General features: G+C 41.7%; 1 protein-coding gene across 3 annotated transcripts in view; it reads right to left on the bottom strand.

Moving 5' to 3' along the window:
* The window catches only part of egfra (epidermal growth factor receptor a (erythroblastic leukemia viral (v-erb-b) oncogene homolog, avian)), a 179,887-nt gene that overhangs the window by 53,770 nt on the left and 104,143 nt on the right, over positions 1-21,974 (bottom strand). For all 3 annotated transcript variants that reach the window (XM_007897627.2, XM_007897628.2, XM_042331813.1), the window contains exons 2-3: positions 5,844-5,995; positions 3,932-4,112 (exon numbers count right to left, since the gene is read on the bottom strand). In XM_007897627.2, the coding sequence (XP_007895818.2) occupies positions 3,932-4,112; positions 5,844-5,995 (333 nt within the window). The remainder of the gene's footprint in view (positions 1-3,931; positions 4,113-5,843; positions 5,996-21,974) is intronic.

The raw sequence follows: 21,974 nt of genomic DNA, 5'->3' as shown, positions 1-21,974 counted from the left end.
TCCAGGGAGAGAGTACACTCAGACACAGGGAAATTCTGTAGTAGGTGGCATACATATGTGGAACTCTCATTCTGTTTTTTTGAATATTTTTAAGGATTGTGATGCGTTTCCCTAGCTGACCAAAAGTAAAATCAAGTTAAGACGATATGGTGCGGGTCAGTTGGATAAGCTGATCCATAATCAATTGCAAAGTGAATTAGAGGCTGGTTTCAAAAAGCTGCTAATCAAATTCAGTGAGGTTTAAGTTATTGAGGCAATAGATCATTGCTGTTAGACATCTAAACAAGACAAGCAGACAGTTCCCAGCAGGTCCATTTCTTTCAAATGTACATGGCAAGGGTGGGAAGGAGCACTTTACAAAAGGTGGTGAAATTCTGTAGTAGCTATTGAGATAATATTTCTAGGTGGACAGAAAACCACAATTAGCTTCTCTTCTTCTTGTGTCTCACTCAGAATTTTCAAGTTCCATAGGCAAATTCATATAAACAATACCGGCTATTTTTCTACACCTCATTTCCTTATATCCCAAATCATCGCTTCCTTATTTATCCTGAAAGTCCTAGCACCTCCCTACCTTCCCGACCCGCTTACACTCCATCCCTCTACAAGTCTCCTTGCACTGGCAGCCGTACTTGCAGCCACTACACCCTGAAACTCTGGAATTCTCAGTCTCAGTCTCTACCATCCACCTAGTGAGGGCTCAAACCCATACTTGTTGGATGTCGAACGACCGACTGGTGACTATCCTCCTTGGAGTCGGGGGGGGGGGGGGTAGGCGGGGTCTCCTTGGAGCTGAACTAGCAATGGGATGTCGGCATCAAGCCCTCTGTGACGTTCTCGATAGTCCAGTTCCTGAGCCCAGACAGGTCCACAGCTCAGCCACGGCTCAGCCACGGCTCAGCCCGCCTGGGTCATAACAACAACAGCAACAACAAGATTACATTTGTATGGCGCCTTTCACGTATGGAGGGCGTCCCAAGGCGCTGGACAGAGTACAGCATTTCAGACCCGAGCTGGGGTCAGGGGGGAGAAGGGAGGGGAGGGGAAGGAGGAGGTTGACCGATGGCATGGTCGAAGAGGAGGGTCTTGAGGCAGGACTTCAAGGAGGCTAAGGAGGGGGCGAGGCGGAGTGACTGGGGGATGGAATTCCAGAGATTGGCTGAAGGCTCTCCCGCCAATGGTGGGGCGGGGGATGTGGGGCAGGCCTGAGCCGGCTGAGCAGAGGGAACGGGCGGGTTGGTAGGGGGTTAGGAAGTCACAGAGGTAGGGTGGGGTGAAGCCATGAAGGGCTTTGTATGTGATGACGAGGATTTTGAACGGGATCCTCTGAAGGATAGGGAGCCAATGGAGTCGGGCGAGAGTGGAGGAAATGGGGTCATGGAGTTTGGTGCAGGAGAGGACACGGGCTGTAGAGTTCTGGATTATCTGCAGCCTGTGGAGGGAGGAGTTGGGAAGGCCGACAAGCAGGGCATTTGCATAGTCGAGTCTGGAGATGATGAAGGCATGAACAAGAGTTTCAGTGGCCTGAGGGGTGAGGTAGTGGCGGAGTCGGGCGATGTTACAGAGGTGAGGGAAGGCAGAGCAGGTCATGGCTCAAATGTGGAGAAGAAAAGACAGTTGAGGGTCGAACAAGGCACCTAGGTTCCTGACTGGCTTGGTGAGTTGAAGTGTGCAACCATGGAGGTTGACGCTGCCAGAGCCTGAGGTGCTGTCAGGACACCAGTGGTCCTGGAGTTGAGGGTGGAGGCAGAAAGATAGAGTTGGTCATGGAAGGGCAGCTTCGTGACTGGGGGATAGTGAGCAATCCCACTCAGCTCCTGTTAACCCTGCAAGCCAAAGCTCTAACTGGTAGGGTGGAACTAGCTAGAGAAGCAGTGGGAAAGCTTACCAGACAGCAATATCAATGGCAAGCTATGCGGTTTTAGATGGTTAGACTCCAGCAGTACCCCAATGTGCACTCCCAAAGCCTTGGCTCTCGCCGATCTGTGCCTAATACTTTCCTGAATTAGGTAAGTAGGATGTGTCCCTCCAGGGAGAGATTGCGCATTCCATTCAAACAATCTATCTCTGGAAATCTCAGCTTGGTTCGGATACTCTTAAGCATGGTGATGGGTTTCCATGTGTGTTCAGACACCCGGTCGACCCCAAAAAAATGTTGAAATAGTCTGAAACAATGAGCACATATATAGAATGCACGCAGAAGTGCTCAGTTCCACTAACTCATAATCAGAAAAATACCAGCTAGTACGTTTTTTTAAAAAAATGATATTTTGCTCTAAATACACCAAAATGCATCATCATTGTCTGTGCATTGTGCAGTTTCTTTGTAAATGCGTTTGTATTCAGCTGTGTATATGAATAATGGAAGATTTATTTAAGTAAATTATATGAAAGCAATGTCAGTAACAGCTGGAGATGAACATTATCTGGCTCAATAACAGGTAGAGCAGAACAGATTAGACAAACTGCAGATGAGCTCTCTTTTAAAGGCAGGAAAGCCAGCCAGCTGGGTGAATTAGGTTTCCAGCTTGTATCCATCTCAAGACACACAGGCTCCTAATCCCTTCTGACTGGATGGTAAAATTGGCTAATGTCTAGGTGAGAAGCAGAGGCTTGGTGGTTCTTCAAAATCTGGCAGAAAAATATCCTTGGGCCCCTCTTCTGCATTGCTTAGCATATGGCTCGAAACCAACATTAGCAATAGCCAATGTGCAGGTTGTCTGCCTGTCCTCTTGACTAAGCTGTTGCTGTATTGCAAGCTGTTCTGTGGGGGAGTCTCTGAGGTAAAATTATACATGTAAATTGCCAGTATTAGATACCTCAGCCTTGGTGACGTCCACCATCTCAACTCTTATAAATAGACCTCAGGGATCTCACCATAACACACACTGTATTAAGTAACTATAGTTCGAAGTAAAACAATGCCAATAAATTTCCTTTTTGAACTCATTCATGTTGAAACTTTTCCTTTGGTTTGCCAAGAGTGGAAACTTAATTCACCCTCAATCATCTTTGTCCAATTTGAGGATATTACAATTTTTAGTATCAGTTACATATTAGCTAATAGATGTGAGCAATTTTTTGACTGTCCAGTTTCTTTCCCACTTATTGGGCAATCTGTGACTAACAGACTGATGTCACGATAATGAAATAGATCAGTCGACAAGCAACAGCGTCCATCCTAGTAAAATTATTTGGACTTTGAAATCTTGATGACTGGAACACAATTTTCCGAAGAAGAGAGGCCAGGACACTGGACTCGCTTAAAAATGCAGCTTGCTGCTATAATGGGAGGGATGATAAAGTGGGTGTTCTGGAGGATAAGAGCAGAGAGGCTGCTTCACCCAAATCAATCTTGTGATCCACAATCAGTGGCTGACAGGATAAACAGGCTCGCTCGCAACACTTCCACTGATACAACAATGAATAATAATAATCCTTGCGTTTGATAAAGCATCGTTCACATCAGGAAGCCATCTCAAAGTGAGTCATAGGATGTTTTGTGATGGTAGTGAGTGTATATTTACATCAAATATAGCTTCTGGCTGCAGGCTGACTGACTGTTCAATTTCTCTCCATCTCAGGGGGAATGTGTCTCAACTACATTGGTGTCTTACGTAGAATGGTACAACATAGAAGCAGGTCATTTAGCCCAACTAGCCTGTTTCAGGGTTTATACTGCACCCAAGCCTCTACCTCCCTCTCCTACCTTCCCTCACCCTCTATTTCCTTCTCCCTCATGTATGCATCAAGTTTCCTCTTAAATACACTGATCACGTTATCTCGTCATTACAGTGCAGGTGAGATTGGGACTTCACCATGTTTAACTGTGGCTACATATTCAATTGTCCCCGACATATTCAACATTATTTTTAACATCATTTTTTTTCCCCATTTACGTACTGTTACAATAGATCAATGGTTAACTAACCTGTAAGATTTCTTAGCGGTAGTTCTCTGAGAGCACCTTGTTTGTCATAGTTTGACAAAATTACGAGAGCAAATTTATCCTCATAAAGCTGGTGACCTCGGATCATCCTAAGATTCTCCAGTGGAATCCTGGCAATTTTGTTGAGTGCTATGAGCACGTAACCTGAAACTTCCCGAATACTCTGCAAATCAACAGAACATCCAATGCATTAAACGCACTACGATCACTTACCTAAAAGGGGGTCATGTTAACATTACAGAACACCCTGCAATATATATGTACAGACATATAGGATTAAGAGTAGGCCATTCAGCTCATCGACCCTATTCCACTATTTTCCAAGATACCAGAATATAAATTTCTGCTTAGAGTGGAAAAGGTTATCATACAGTCATATGAACAAAGCCACCTCAAGATATTAATGCAGTATTGATTGAAACTTTCAATTCATTTTGGGCTAGGTTTATATCTTGTGCATAGAATATTAATAATAATAATCTTTACATCTGATTTTGCACCTTTCAAGTCAGGAATGTAACTATATTTTGTACCTGAACCTTGCAGCCAATTTGTGCACAGCAATATCCTCCAACCAGCCACAAAGTGATTGAGCAGTTTCATTTGAGAGATTGTTATAGTTATATATATATAGTTGACGTTTCTCCAGTTGGGGGAGGGGTGGTGGGGGGGTGGGAGGGAGGGGTTGAAAGGAGTGTCAAATGACTTTGAGATGGAATGGAAAGGGAAAAGATTGCAATAAATACATTCTCCTAATGTATTTCAATTCATCAAACCTCAAAATAAAAAAAATCACTCAATCCACGACTATTTGTGGAACATTGTTGTGCGCAATTGGCTGCTGCATTTCGCCCACAAAATACAGTCAATCCACTTTACAATACATACTGTGAAGCACTTTGAGACTTCTCAATGACACGATAGGCATTTACAAATGTATTGATTATTATTATTATAAAATCTGATTGTTTTTATTTTTGTCTGCAGCCAATTGGGCAATTCCCAATGAATCATATTATTGTATTGGCTCAGGATTCTTCCCAGTCAGTTCCTGTTAACCTGCAAGCCAAAGCCCGAGTGGATAGTGTAGTCTGAGCTGGAATATGAGTGGGAAAGCTTGCCAGGCAAACACTGCAGTTTATAGGCTCTAATTTCACATTTCACACGGTTTACTATCCATGTTACAATTCTAAATTGGTCGTTCGATTTTGGTTGCTTGAGCAATGTTCCACTTAGAAAAACCTCAGACAAAAGTTTGTGTAGAAAAAAAACTTTCAAAACTGATACAGATGAAACTCTGCAATAGCAAACCCTCCTTTTTAATGTATTCCTGATAGGCATCAACATTTGATAAAATATAGCAAGTGAAACATCCACGATTGACTAATACTATAAATATTGGTCAGCACAATGCAATTGGGTAAACCCATTTAATTTGGCACTTGCTCTTTTGCTTTGTGGTCCTTTATTTTTAAGCAACCACCAAGGATTGCGCTCGTCTATTCCATCGCATTAAAGGTAGGATTTATTTATTTTTTGCGGCCTATTTAATTTCACATAAAAACTTCTTAGCAGAAATATAGCGAAAATAAACAGGCTGCAGAAAACATCAGTGATTATACAGTATAATTCACACTGTTATACAAATACCCAGGCTATACAGCAAATTCCATTGTATTGTAACAATTGAAGGACTGAATTAATGGATCGAAGTGGAAATGTGGCAAGCAAGCACCATGCGTGCACACACGTGGTAAAAATAGAGCATGAAAGGACAATTTGTTTCAGTTCTAGTGTTGTTGGGTAACATGAGAACCATTCTCTGGTTTCCCTTTGACTGCACGTAGCTGGTTTAGATGCGCGTCTAAATGATTACATAAATCAGATATGTTACCTTAAGGAAGGACACATCATGGTGCGGCTCAAGGAAAGTTATCTCCAAATTGCCCATCACTGTTTCGCAAGCATTGTACGTTCTGAGAAGTGTATTGTAATGGTATTCCGTATTCGAGAGCAAAGTTAATTTGTTTTCAGATCCTGAACAAACTGCAATAAAGAAGAAAAAACACACATTAGATATTAAAAGAAATGTATTGCATTTTTATAGTGCCTTAATCACATTGAAACAAGGGCTTCAGAGCAATCAAGTGCAGCGTGTTTTAGTACACAAATGCAATATATGCACATTTTCTAAGTTTGAACTAAGATTGTATCAAAATGAATTTACTGTAACATTACTGGCAAGCTCGAAGGTTATAAATTACATCAAACCAAAAGCATTCTTTGCAACCACAGGATCATAGTAGAATTAGCGTGTCTTTATTTCAACCCACTCCAACATCACAGTGCATTTTTTGCTATAAAACAACCTGTTGCAGTGAAGCTTGCTAACTCCACTTAGACTTATTTCAGTTCCGTAAAGCCCAGGTCAGACACTCGCTCATAACCTTCAATTACAGGAGATAAATTACCTTGAGTGAGTAGAACTGACAACATCTGCAGGACAAAAATAGATCTATTTGTTCAACTGCTTGCAAATCCCAATGTTGATGATGAAACGTCCAGGAATTTAACCCTCTCCCCCTTCCCCTCTCTCCTCAAAAGATTAGCAGCTGTTCTATGCCAGAAACATCTGATCCATCAGTGAAAATAAGATTCAGAAAAATCATCTACTTAGTCTAAAACTACCCGCGGAAGAAAAAGTACATTGAAGTTTTTTTTAAATGCTGCTAATTTTCTCTCTCCTCCCCTCTCCTGAAGCATCTTTACTTTTCTGTTCCTACAAAAGGTTCTATGAGACCGGGCGCTTCCTGCAGCCTACCCAAGTGGCCATTCTTCCTTATGTTCGTCCGTGTGTTCAGATCCCTCCACAATCTCGCACCTCCCTACCTCCTGTAACTCCTGACTGCCCTGGCCGCTCCCTCTGCTCAGCTAACACCAGTCTGCCTCAACTGTGAGTTTGAAGTCTCCATGTGGTACTTGATCCTACAACCTTCTGACTCGGAGGCAAGAGAACTACCAACCGAGCCAGGATTAAACACAAGGCAATTGTAGGATGGTACATTTTGCTTTTAACTTCTGAATTTAGACATCTCTCCAGAGCTCATGTTCAAAAAGCATCCCACCAGTTTAATGTAGAATAGGTTCTCTGTACAACAGCTAAACAAACAGAGCATCAGTGCTGGTCAGCATGTGTGTGTGTGTGTGTTCATTATCTTTTGCATCACACAAATGTTAAGGGTGCAGTATAGCACTGCCAACATGTGAGAAATGGACAGTCTGGCGTCAGCACTGAGATCACCTTGAGAGATGGTCTCGCACTGTTAGCAATGTGTATTGGTTGGAGTACAATTAAATAGGGGCGTGCAGACAACACTTCAAACAATGACTAAAGAGATTGGCAAGTGGTGGGAATGTGGGTCAAATCGCACAGTCTTTAGCATGTCTGGGCTGGAGAGGTAAAACAAGATCAGCAGGAAGGCAGAAATTGAAGATGACATAGAAGAATTACAGGGGAGATCAACGGAACAATTCTGTAGACAGAGGATGGTTGGTATTTTAAAAGACAATTGGATAGATGCTCAAAGTGCGGGAAGATTAAAGGGAATGGGAGAGCATGCAATGCAATTAGATCTGGTGTTCCCTGTGGAGAAAACCCCAGCACAGGCTTGGTACGCTGATCACTCATTTTCTGTATTGTAACATTCATTGTTTCTACAATTCATGCTCCCAAGTGTTAATACCCCAATTCCACCACACTAGAAAGTTCATGTGTGGGGGTCATGTGTGCCCTCAAATAGCCTGCAAACACTCACAGCCTGCACACATCTGAATCTACCTAGGCTTTAGTTAGTGACTTCAGGAGAGGATAAAATATGCTCAGGTGGCCTGTTTAACCCTAACTTTCAAAAGTTAGAAAAGAACTACAGTATCTATTGTTTTCCATTAGTTCTTTAGCAACTTTTCAAATGCTTCCATCCGGCAAAAAAAGATACAGTAGTAAAACATGCAGGTGTGAAGCATTGTTTTCCTCTGATCAGGGGCAATGCAAACAGGCCGTACAGAATGATGGCTGTTCTCTTATACTACTCTCATTCATACTCCCAATACCGGCTCCCATAGTTCAGTGTAAGGGGCATTAAGGCGCTTTGAGACGTCCTCCAAGTGTGAAAGCTGCTGTATCAACGTAAATTGCATTTCATTACAGATTCATGATTAGCAACCCCAGCAGCTCAGGATGTTTCTTCAGGAATGCTGAGCCATCTAGGACAGAGAAAGCCCTAGGTTTGTTCTCTGGCCTGTGAAGAGTAAGCTGACCTCAGCCAGGTTGGCACAATCGGCCACCGAGATCAGGGTTGGGCAGGAGCAGCCAGGGTTCACAGTTTAGACTCATACAAGCATGGATAGCTTCTCTGAGGTGCTTGAGCCAGTGAAACACCAGCTCGTCAGAAATAAAAAGAAGTAAATGCCTCCAGGAAAGTAAAAGTCTGAGAGAAGGAAGGGACGTGTGTCCGAGTTGTGGGTAGGAAGACGGTGGCAATGCTCGCACACATTCCATGCTGAGTTGTGTTACCCATGAGAAAGCTCGCAGCGAGGTCTTGGTACTTGTCATCTACCCAGCTCAAACCCGCACTTGGCAGACGGCAAGTCAAGTGTCCTGATGGTGACTATCGGTCTGTCATACTCCAGGGCCCTGTTGATGACAGCCCAGCCAGCCTGGCTCATCAGCAGAATTTGGAAGGGCAGACCAGTCACTGGGGGTAAGGACTTTTCCCACTCTGCTCCAATTAAACCTTGGTGGTCCTAGCTGGAAAAAAAAATGGAAAAGCTTGCCGTACTCGATGGCAAGTGATGTGATTTTAGCTGGTTAGACCCCAGCAGTACCCCAACGAATACTCTAGGATCCCCAAGCCTTGGCTCTTGCCAACCTGCGCCTATTATTTTCTGGAATTAAGTAAGCAGGATTCGTCCCACCAGGGAGAGAGTGTGCATTCTATGACAATAAATATCTCGGGAATTTCCATGTGTAGGTGAGGTGCATGGACCTCTCAGTTTGGTTTGACCTTCCTAAGCATGGTGACGGGTTTCCGCATGTGTCAGATGCCCAGTTGACCAAAACTAGAGTGAGAAAAGGCACGTGTTGCAGGATTATGCAAGGTGCAGCTGCAGTACTGCTTTGCCTTGCCACTCCATTTGGCAGGCCTTAGACAATATTCCAGTACAACCACACCTGACAGAGCAGTTGTTGAGGTTTTTTTCCTAAAGTGGTCACTAGAGGTCACTCTGCATCCCAAGCAGAACAGGAAAAGAAACAAAATACACATCAGGCACACATTCTGTAAGATACAATTAAGAGCTTTGTGTACTGTACAAAAACTTATTAAACGGACGTTATACTTTTCCTTTGTGCAGGAGTACCCAGGAGCCAGATCTGTGGTGCAATTAATCTGCTCCTATTGAATCCAAATGAGCTTGGGTGCCAATACTGATGTGTCACAACCTGTGCAACTACAGCACCAGCAAAAGGGTGTTTGTTTGTCTATTCTTAACTATAACTATGAATTGATTTGTTATCCTCAATTGAGGATGTGGTGAGGAGAACGCAAGGGGCTGCACTGTGATGGAGTGGAGTCCTGTAGCTCAGTGGTTAGAGCACTCGCTTTGCAAGCGAGAGACCTGAGTTCAATTCCAGGCAGGTCAGGGCGAAACCTTGGGCAAGTTTCCTTACTCCACAAGCCTAATAATAATCCCTCCAAAAACAAAAAACAATAATAAATTGGTCATTTTCAATCTACGACTGTTTGTGGGACATTGCTGTGCGCAATTGGCTGCCGCGTTCGCCCACAAATATACAGTCAATTCACTTTACAGTGTGTTCTGTGAAGCGCTTTGGGACGTCCTCCCGACGTGAAAAGCGCTATATCAAATGCAAGGATTATTATTATTATTATGGCTCACAGTAGTTTCACAGCCGTAATCTGAGTGACATAATCCAGAGAAAGAGAGGGTTGAGACACAGACCTATAATAGATAATTAGGAGCAAAGCACCAGGCACTTGTCATTAGAATTGATGACTATTATCTTTACTACTATATAAAAGCAATATCATGGCAAACCTTCTGCCAAAGTAGACATGTATACCTCCCTTGAGGTCACTGGGGAATATCTGTTCAACAACAACTGACTGTGATAAATTATAAACCATCTCACATTCTGTATCAAGAATGATCTGACTGTCAAAGTAGAACATTATGATTTATAATCTTTTTATACTTCCAAGATTAACCATAATGCACATTTATCACTATCCCATCTTGGACTTTCTCCTGCTGAACCCTGAGAGGATGTCTTTCAGTTTCACAGATCTACGCTCCATAACATGATCCTTTCAGAGTTGAAGTGTCCCTGCAGTGTACACTTTACTGTCAAAACAGATTTTAAGTTGGTAATAAATGCATCTTTCAGGTTGCACAAACCAAACCTGATGGCTCACCTCTTTTAACATGTTTGGTAAACCCCTGTGGCATTTTTTATAATTTTAAAAACATCGATTGATAGAACTTGCATTTTTAATAGCACCATATCACATCAAAATGTGTCAAACCACTTCACAGCTAGTTACTATCAAGCGCAGTAACTGTTTTTTTATATATAGGGAAACACTACAGACCTTTTATGACTGCAACATCCTAAAGCAGCCACAAGGCCATTCAGCAATTAATCTGGAGGATTGTTTGCCATGACATCACGATAATCTCCTTTCTCTTTTCATATAGTGTCTTTAAAGATCCATCCGAAAGTAGGCAGACGGGACTTTAATGTCTCATCCGAAAGACAATAATGTGACACTAACACACAAACAAGGGGAGGAAAAAGAAGTTTACCTAGAAATAGGGATAGTCTTACATTGAGAAATGTATAAATGAGCTGAATTCCCAAAACTCCAGCACACGTCCATGGCATAAACTACCTTCGGATGAGAAACAGCCGTCTTTTGAAATGTTGTTTAGTTTGTCTACTTTTGAAAGTTCATAAACACAATTACACAATTATAGCACAGACACTGTGGTGCTTGTGTCAATGTGAACAGCCCTATTTACATACTTGATACAAAATACACAATCACTACACATTACAGTAGTATCCTGTGATGTGCTTTGAGTTGTCCTTTCTATATGAAAGGCGCTTTACCAAATGGTCACTCAATCCACGACTCTTTGTGGGACACTGCTGTGCGCAATTGGCTGCTGTGTTTCGCCCACAAAATATAATCAATTCACTTTTATAGTATATTCTGTGAAGCGCTATGAGACGTCCCGAAGATGTGATAAGGCACCATATCAAATGCAAGGATTATTATTATATTATTTTTATTTATCCAATGATTATTTTTATTATTTTTGTTAAGAAGTCTTTAAACTATCAAAATACAATGGCCTTTCGAAAGCGCATACGTCATTTAAATAAATCACCTTTTTGAAAATGCTTTGCGTTTTATGTAAAGTTAAATGAATTTTTTTTTGCATATATTTAAAACCTATCCAACACTGTTCTCCCTTGATCTTCCTCCTGGATTCAGGGGGCTGGAACTTGGTGGATACTGCATGAGCTCTCAGCAGATTTGTTTCAGGATCTACTTCTCGTGACCTTAATCACAAAGGCGAGAGCATTAAGCAGCAGTGTCCTAAACCTAGTCTAAATCATGTGGTTAGGGAGAAAAGGACCGAAGAGTCATTTTTTCATTGGTATTTGTAATTCATTTACTTACTTTTACTGTTAATATATAAACCTATTATGGCTCAGTATGCCGAGCTCAGTCGTTCCGCATAACAATCTGACATAGATTTTTCCCTCCGCGAGGTCACTGGAGAGTTCTTCTTAATCAAAAACTAATACATTATAAGATGTTTCATGATCTGTAATAGAATAGAATGTCTGAATAGATTATGATTTATAATCCATTTTATACATCCACAATGGCAGATGTTTCCTCTGGGGGTTGAAGGGTTGGTGCTGTATAATACTGTCTTATGCTGTATTTCCAAAACTGATTTTTAAATGCTACATTGAAATGCAAAATCTTAGTACATTTGTCCATTGGAAATTAATCTGTTAAAGTCTGATTTAAGAATGGACACAAATATCCACACTCATGAGTAACCTCATTGTAACAGTGGAACCAGTAAAAAGTTCAGATGCGGTAAAGGTCAGTAAACATGGAATCATCTGGGTCCACGTGGCCACTAATTTGGGTCCACGTGGCTACTTTTCACAGGAAGTGCAACAGAATTAAAACACAATCTATTATTTCAGTAATTGAACCCAGGTTACTGCAAACCCTGGGGTTATCCTGAAATACTGACTGTCCAGCATCTTGGGACGTCCTCCCGAAGTGAAAGGCGCTATACAAATATAATTTTGTTGTTGTTATTATTCAGGTTTAAGGATTTCTTGCCCAGAGGCCATCCATTTGCTTCACAAAACAATAGACGTATTAAACAATAGACAGAATAGATACAATGCAAATAGTTCACGTGCAAAGAAAAAGTATAAGAGCGGGGGAGTGGAACCAAATGAGTCAATCTTTCAGAGTCGGCACAGGTACGATGGGCCAAAACGGTCTCCTTCTGTGCTGTAAGATTCTGTGATTCTATGACAACATCAGCAAACTAAACCAAATACAGATAAGGTTCCCTCTGAAATATCACAACTAGTATAACAGGATGAAGCACCATCAATGCTCCATTTAATAATAATACTTTCATTTTATTTAGCTTAATTGCATCGACAAAATGTCTCAAAGTCCTCCACAGAATTTACTGTAAAGTGTAGGAACTGTGTATTTGTAACTTTTGGTGCTGCCTCGGGTGGCAGGCTTGCTCTCAGGAGCAGTGGTGTAATACATGTGAAGCGATACACCGACCCCCTGGGCAATTATTGGTCAAGACACAGGGAGAAACCCCCTTGTCTTTTCGAATAGTACCAGAGGATCTTTAAACGTGGTCTGTCTGCCTGTTCAGGTGGATTTTAATGTCTCATCTGTAGGTCAGCAGCTCCGATAAAGCAGTGCTCAGCATTGGAGTGTCAGTCTGCACTGTGAATTCAAAGTCCTGATGTGGGGCTTGAATCCAAGCTGGATCCTTTGACTGCAATAGCACCCTCAGGCTACCACAGAACCAGTTTATCTGAACCAGTTCTCGGAGGTAGCATGTGAGCAAAAATGAGGCACAAAGGAGGTTCAGTGGTTCTGTGACAACTCAGAAAACCCAAATCCTTCATGCTTTAGCCTTCGGTGACAATCACAGAAGATGTGAGAATGTCATCAATCAAAGCCAGGCTGACAGAATAATTTTTAAAATGCACGCTGCATGGCTTAGAAAAAACTGCACGGGTGCATGTTTTAAACAATGCATGTGTGTAAATTTCAACAACGCACCACTGCACAGGTACAGTTGTTTCCACCTCACTGCTGCTGGTGTCTTGGGCTCCACCTACCAGGTAAAATGGAGTGAATTCCAGGCACATGCACCCTCAGGCTAGCACAGAACTGGTTTATCTGAACCAGTTCTATGAGGTAGCATGTGAACAAAATGCTACACAAAGGAGGTTCAGTGGTTCTTGTGGAGGATTTACAAAATCCAAATTCCTTCATGCCTTTAAACCTTAATGACATAGAAGACTCGAGACTTGTCTATAATATGTCTTTGTGCAGAATTTTAAAAATTTTCTGAATTCAGTGTTTTTAAGAAGTACAGTAAAAAAAAGAACAGTTTGAAATTAAAGACCAAACTGAAGAATTTTCCAAAAGTTTGCACGATCTTAATTTTTAAAAAAAACAATAATCTTAAGGCTAAGGCTGTGCGGAATTTCAGCCTCAAGAGGCAGGGTTGCCACTGTGAACAGATTGGAACTTTCCATTAGAAGAAGAGGAATGCGCTCTGAGACGTCGCCTGGTGTGGAGGGCGCTATATAAATGCAAGTTGTTGTTTTCGTTGAAAGCCGTACTTGCTGGCACAGCTCAGAACCCCCAGCAATAGAGAAGGAAAGGCTGTTAGTACCAGGCTTGTGAAAAGCAATTTACAAGTAACCCTCGCAGGGTTGATACAACAAAACAACTTGCATTTATATAGCGTCCTGCACAGGGGGCACCTTCCCAGAGCGCCTTATAGTGACTTTACAAATATAGGCCGCAGGAAAGCTGACAAGAAATCAGTGCCTGTGCATTCTACACCCCTCCCTTTTACCACCAACTTTCCAATGTAAACAGTGCAGTATTTCCAATCACAGGGCTTTTTATAAATAAATCAGTCAGGCACTTCACAGCACTGGTTGGTGCAGTTTCTCTGGAATAAAAGTAAATTTAAAAATAGGTGTTGACTAAGTTTATAGCCAGCTTCTGTGTTATTAGACCTGTGTTGGGAAGAGTCTTGGAGCCTTTGGAGTTATTTCCTCCAGGTGTTCCAGTTGTTACACCAACAAGAGAAGGATTTTTAAAAACATTATTTATATTAATAACAAAGTAAACATCAATGTTCAAAATTAGTACAAGCAATTGTTGGTTTTAATTACAGACAGGCTGAAAAATATCATAACTACAAGAACAACAACTTGCACTTATATAGCGCCCTCCATGCAAGGTAGCGTCCCAGAGCGCTTAACAGTGGTGGAGCCTGACTCCGAGCCGGAGATGGGGGAGATGACTGTAAATACGGTCGAAAAGGAAGGTTTTCAAGTGGGACTTGAAAAAGGGGAGAAAGAGGGTAAAGTGGAGGGATTGAGGGAGAGTGTTCCAGAGCTTCAGGGCATAGCGGCTGAAAGCGCTACCTCCAATGGTGGAGCGGAGGATGTGAGGGGCGAGCAGGAGGTCGGAGCTAGTTGAGCGGAGGCTCTAGGTGGTTGTTTGGGGATTGAGGAGGTTTCAGAGGTAGGGAGGTGCCAGGGAATGAAGGGATTTGAACACGAATGTGAGGATCTTGAGGTCGATCAGTTCGGTGATGGGGAGCCAGTGGAGCCTGACCAGAACTGGTGAGATGTGGGTATGGAGTTTGGTCCGAGTCAGTATGTGGGCAGCAGAGTTCTCAATGAGCTGGAGCTTGTAAATGGTGAAGCTGGGGAGACCAGCGAGGAGTGCATTTGAGTAATCCAGGCGGGTGGTGACAAACACGTGCACAAGGGTTTCGGCTGCATTTGGGGTAAGGTACGGATGGAGATGGAGGAAGGCGTTCCTGGACAAAATAACCAGCTTATTTTATCTTATTTCAGTTCACGTTAAAGGTACTGTGTAAAATCTGGTTACTGTGGTTCCAAAGGAACGTTTAACTTTTTGCTACAGTGAATGACAAGCCTATTCAAGATTACAATCTAAACACAGAGATTCAAAGGATTCTCAGGGCTACAGAAGCATTTGTTTCTTCTTGTTCACAGTATACGATTAAGCCGATTATGTCGGCAAACTGCAGTAACTGTGAAATCTGGCTTGGCCAGGCTTCAGTGCTGGTATTAACATGTCTCTGAAGACAGCAGCGTAACTTTGTGTGTTTGTTTCCAGACGTTTGAGGTTTTCACTTGTCAATCGTATAATCAGCAGCATATTTTGGTGTCTCGCCTGATATTCTTTTTGAATTGTTCAGGCCTTCAGTCAGGTTAAAAAAAGTGAAATTCCAAACCCTGTGTTTGTGACAAATCGAGACATTGTCTGCTCCTCTGCACCGAACAAGGCTGAGTTGGCACATATTTTCCCAGTTCTAATTGCAAAGCCTTTGATGCTGAGTGTGAGAGATGTTGGCAGATGTGACCACTAAGAAACCAGTGAAACCACTTTTGGGAACTCAGTCAAGGATTTGCACCTGAGCTAGTGGTTGGGATCAGGAGGGGTAGAGGTCAGAGAGGGTGGGGGCAGGAGGGTAACCAAAGGCAAGTTGGGAAGACCGACAAGTAGGGAGTTGGTGTAATCAAGCCTAGAAGTGATGAATAATAATAATAATCCTTGCATTGTGGATCTCGGTGGCCTGAAAGAGGCAGTGGCAGAGCCGGGCAATGTTGTGGAGATGTTGCAGAAAGTCAGCTCTTATCCAGGACATGATGTCTAACAGACAGTCCACGAGGACAACAGTGATCCTGGAGTTGAGGGTGGAGGGAGGGAAACAGAGCTGTAGTCTTCAATTACCTCATCAGCCCTAGTGCCTTGGGACGTCCTCCTGACTTGAAAGGCGCTTTACAAACGTAAGTTTACAAAAGATAGTGTGTGCTAGTTTGGCAACGATCATGCGAGCTGTTCAGGGTGGTGGATATTCATTTGCCTTTTTAAAAAACATGCACAGCAGTTGTAGTTAACTTTGTAATGAAGGTCACAGCAGTGACAACCAGAACACACTTATAAACAGTCATCCCAGAGTTTGACAAGGGATGAAAACTAATTTGGTAAGTAAGTACAATTGAGAGGCTCCGATAAAATGATAGCTGGATCATGCAACAGTCACATCTCATATAACTTACAAGAAGCTTACACTGTAGGCACATTACTGTATCTTGGCTTTCCAAACACTCTGATTTTGTGGAGAACATAACCGATTTCTGACTACTTTGTTTGAAATCATCTATACAGTTTTATTCAAATGCTATATCAAGTTATAGTATCTATGATAAACTTTATGAAGCTTTTGAATCATTCTGACAACCTGATAAGGCTCTATGTGAAATGTAAGGATTATTATTACTTTTATTTATCTCCTCCAAACTCTGCTACGTTAGTTTTGTATTGCTGGGTTTGGACTGACTTCGATTTACAGCCTCAAAACAGTGTAGGTGATCTCGATTAACCTGTGAGCAGAGCCTCCTCACACTGTTTCAATGTACAAGACACTTTACAATGCTCATCAATGCAAGCCCCTTCATAGTGTTCTTGGGTTCAAATTATGTTACCGAGCACCATAAAATGGATGTATAGCAAACTTCTGGTCATAAATACTAACTAGGTTGTCAATGCATTGAAGCTTAGTAACAGCATTCATGCATTGTTATGCATAACTTTCTGGGTATGAATAACAAAGTAGTCTCTGTCAGTATTTCCGAGAAGCCACACTTTCTTCCCTGGAAATTACACTGTGTGCTTGGTAATAAGTGTACTTTACTAATAATATGCTTCTTTATTGAGAGCGCCATACTTCTACACTGCTTTAACACATGATTGGCCATGCCCATCTTTGTCACCGAATAAATTCACAGAGCTTTCCCCCACTAATTATTCCACAAATTTAATTCAATTAGAGCTTTTGTAAATGTAAGCTTCCCACTGCTTAACCAACTCAGACCACCCAACCCATTAGGGCTTTGGCATGCAGCGTTAACAGCAGCTAAGTGGGAAGAGTCTCTGCCCCCAGTGACTGGTCTTTCCTTCCAGGTCCTGTCGATGAGCCAGGCTAGCTGTGCTGTCATCAGCAGTGTCCTGAAATACTGCGGACCCACCAGGCTCAGGATCCGGTCTACTGAGATCACTGAAAAGGGTTGACTCGATTCTGACATTCCTTGACCAAGCATGCTACCTTCCAAGGAGATTCCGCTTACCTCCCCCCAAGGAGGATAGTCAATGCCATCATCTGCTGACGCTTTAACCATCCTGCAACTTGCTTTGCTCAAAAGAAAAGCCTTGAAAGAGGTCTGGAAGAATTCATGTAAAAGAATGTTTTGACATGCAAAATAAATGTATCTGATCTTTAGCCGTGACCTTGCATTCTATAACATTTTCAATAATATGACAATCTCAAGCCTGTGGAGTTCTTAAGCCTTTTGAGGACAAAGTACAGACTCTTAACTGAATATTCAAAAATAAAGATTTATAAAAATAGTAGCCCTTGGTGCAGGAAATGCTTAAAAAGTCCAAGATGTCACATTAAAACTCAACCTCTGTTTTGATCCACCAATTGAATACATCAGGCTAACAATATGTACCGTAGATATAAAGGCAGGTATGAAAGATGTTGCTGGATCCCAATACTTTAAAATTTGTTATTTGTTAGTTGAAGTTAGGTGACACATTGGCTTAAACTCATGCTCTCCTGTTAAACCAGACACAGTGGGTTATAATGTGGTCCTCTGGGTTCCAGATTTCAGGGGCCACGTAATAACCAAATCACTAAAATACGGCTAATGACTGGGCCGTCAGGTTGATGTGTCCGGTGTGCTGCACCTACCAAAACAAGTGCTGTTGTTGCCACTTCCATTGCAAAGTGATGTCCGTGCTATAACTCATGTGCAATGCTCTGTAACTTTTCCTTCATTGCCATAATACCTTCTCAGGAGAAGTCCTGCTGAATTGTTGTCCTTAAACTGCAGTTTGTGCCAATTCAGTAAAAAATTTGCAATGAACCAGTGTAGTTTACCAGCCCATTAAATTCTACACCTCTGAATTTAATAACTGATGATTACTTTAAAATATAAAGATTTTGACCGTCAAGATTTAAAATCAAATTCTGACACATTATTTTGGACTGAAGTGAACGTATCAAAATATTTGTTTTGGATTTTAAGTTAGTTTTTTTTCATTCTGTTACATGGAACCAGCATGCAATTTCAAAGCATTCTTTGGCAGACTTTCAGTGTTTGTTCAATATTGCTAGATGGCTTTGGGACGACAATAAAGCTTGTTGTTCTGGGCAGACATTATCATAATGAGCACAGCGAGTGAAGTCAAGTTTTCTTTGAAAATTAGGATAACCGTGCAGTTAGCAATACTATGTGGAAAGAAGTCTCTTCCATTTGACTCTGCTCATTGCTGGGAGCACAGGAATGCTTGGAGACTCTGTACAGAGATATCAACAGAGAGCATTTACAAGTGAAACCAGGAACTCTGGTGAAATAAATTAATAACATTTCGGACAGCCTGAGTTTATGCTGCACTTTGACCTGCAATTCTTCTTAAATCAGGTGTGGGGAGAGTCAGGTAAAACATTGCTGTTGAATTTTTAGATGACGTGTGCTCAGGTCTTTCACAATTGCTGATCACAATTCATTTCAAACCAATTACTTATTTGGCAAAAAAGCTACCCTTCCAGGTGGCAAACACTATCAGCTGCTCAATTTAACAGAAGCTCACAGCATATTTATGGAGAGAAATGTAAAACTGAAAGGACTGGCTAATACACAAACACGTTCACCTCCGAGGTCTGTGTACTGACATCATGAGACTGATGGATTGAACAACTCTCTCGGGTCATTTTACGAGCCCCATTTACTGTGACGTGTTGGAGCATAGCTCCCTGTCACATGATCTATCTAGATACACAAATGTTTGGCGTTCTGTAGGGGGAACACCATATTTTATTAAATCACCTCCTTAATAAGTGTCAGCTTGGCTCAGTTGGGAGATATCTCACTTTGTAGTCAGAAGGTTGTGGGTTTAAGCTCTATAACAGGCATTTGAGCCCGTAGCCGAGGCTGACAGTGCAATGCTGGGGCTGCCTTTCGGATGAGATGTTAAACTGAGGTCCTGTCTGCCTGGTGGGGATTAAAGGCATGGCAATATTCAAAAAGAGAAGTAGGCCAACATTCCTCCAGATAAAATTAGTTATTTATTTCAAGGCAGTTGTGGGATATTGCTGCAAGAAAATTGTTTGTTGCAGTCAGATACAAAAATACACAGTTACCAGACTTTACAGTAAATGTAGTGAAGTGCTTTGAGGCTCCTTGACAATGTTGTGGAGTCCTGTAGCTCAGTGGTTAGAGCACTTGCCTTGCAAGCGAGACACCTGGGTTCAATTCCAGGCAGGGCGAAACCTTGGGCAAGTTTCCTACTCCACACACCTAATAATAATCCCTCCAAAACAAATAAATTGGTCATTTTCAATCCACGACTGTTTGTGGGACACTGCTGTGCGCAATTGGCTCCCGCGTTTCGGCCACAAATATACGGTCAATTCAATTTACAGCATATTCTGTGAAGCGCTTTGAGATGTTTAGAAGATGTGAAAAGCACTATATCAAATGCAAGGATTATTATTATAATGTGATAAAATGCTATATCAAATTCATGAATCATCATTATTATATTATAAGATCTCACATGATAGTTCACAAATCACATTCTGCAATTTTCACCCCACAGAAATGTTCCTGCAAAATGGTGACACCTATACCAAGAAGCATGAATAATCTCTGCTTCATGGATAAGCAAATCCAAACAAGTATTTGGGGCCTCGAACTACATGTAACTTGTATGAGAGATTGAATGGGTAAGGTTTGTATTTTCTCCTTCAATAGGATACCACGATTGAATATGGTGGGTAAATGGCCATTGGTATACATGGAATTTTACATATGACAATTCGGTAAAGTTGGGTGAAGTGAGACATTCTGGGCTTGTCGAACTATAATATTTCAGGTAACTTTGTTTTACTACTGATTTCTATCCACAATTACTTTTCAAAAGTATCACTAGTTGATCTAGAGTAGTGTAAATCATCAACAGGCCACTCTACCTCATTGCAGTTATCTAAAACTACTTCAATCATTTAACAGGGTCTCCCTGCTTTTCTTCTATCCTTGTCAAAATTAACTTTCAATCCATCGAAACACACAGCAATTGAAAATCATTTTGCTATCCTGTTCTGAATATAGAAACTCGAATAGATTGGTAATTTCTTGTCCAGAATTATCACACTGAAAATAAAATAAGGAGGGTGTGCAGGCTTCACACGATTAATGTAACAGACATTGAAAGGCTGCCAACAGTTGTACTGCACCACTGAGCAGCAATGAAGAAGCAGTAGCACTAGTGAGTAACTTCAAAGCTAGCTGATAAAATATTCATTAGGGTCAGGCTCCCATTTAAGCAGGAAACGCTGGCAGACTGTTGACACTTCTTTAGATTATACACAGTGCATTTGCAAAATGTCAAGTAGGATATTGATGAGTGACAAGCTTTTTTTAAAATCCACCTATACAGACTTTCACTGCAATACAGTATTGTTCCAACATATTTCCATTTGTCTCATTCATATGGAAAGAATCAAATCCCTAAGTTACCTAGATAGCGTTTACCTTTCTCTCTCTAGACATATAAAGCACACCATTCCTAAAGAATGGTTTTGATAATACAGGTTGTGCATAATATTGACACCTACATGACAACAAAGAGATCTCATTCAATCTAATGATCCAAAACCCACAGTGAATTTCTCCATCACTTAGAGTGGCTCACAATTTCCATCTGCTCACAATCCTTTGCCAGGTTTCAGCAGGCTTAATGTTCAACCTGCATGGAGACAGTCATTTTAAAAATTAATGGTGAGGTACAAACAGATACTGGTCAATGGCAAACTCGTTATTCCCATCAACATTCCAAGCCCTCCAGTAAAGCTACGTGTCAGTTTGAGAGCAAACACCTCAGTGAGCAAACATCACACTGCAAGCAACCATTAAAGAACGATGAGGGGAAAATTCTAGAGGGAACCTGCCTCTCAGTGACATGTTTAGCTCTAACTCGGCAAATGTGCGTGTGCAAACAATTGCAGATAGTCCCAGTCATTCGGGAAACATGTATTTGTATTTTCTTTGCCCAAAGGATCACAGACTAGTATTAAAGGGGAATTTGTTCAGAAAGGAATACGTTTTGTGCAGCTGTCGTTAGCATAGAATGTGCCACAGAATTCTTACCTTTGTTTTTTTGGAAAAGGAAACCAATAACTCTGGTTCCTCAGTCCCTCCAGTTATTGCACTCAAGCTTTGTAAACAGCAGAAAAGTCCACAGCTTCGCTTACGTGAACAATGGGAACAGAAGAGTAATTTTGCCCTCAGTTTGCCTTCTTTTCAGCCCACCTCCAGTCAGCCAAATGGATGATGGTAGAATTCTGACAAACAAGTTTATGCTCTACTGAATGTAAGGACTCTGAGACATTTCCCTATGTGAAGGTCACACTACGAATACAAGTTGTTGCTGGATGAGCTGTGTTGTAGTTTGTGGCAACTGACTGCAGTACTCACAGGCCAATGCCAGTATGGTAAGATTTAACCTCCAGATGGCGGGCTCAT

Source organism: Callorhinchus milii, unplaced genomic scaffold (genome assembly GCF_018977255.1).
Source record: "Callorhinchus milii isolate IMCB2004 unplaced genomic scaffold, IMCB_Cmil_1.0 Scaffold2, whole genome shotgun sequence".
In the NCBI taxonomy this organism is placed as follows: domain Eukaryota; kingdom Metazoa; phylum Chordata; class Chondrichthyes; order Chimaeriformes; family Callorhinchidae; genus Callorhinchus; species Callorhinchus milii.
The sequence above is the reverse complement of the archived record's forward strand: the minus strand, read 5'-3'. Positions and strand labels throughout refer to the sequence as shown.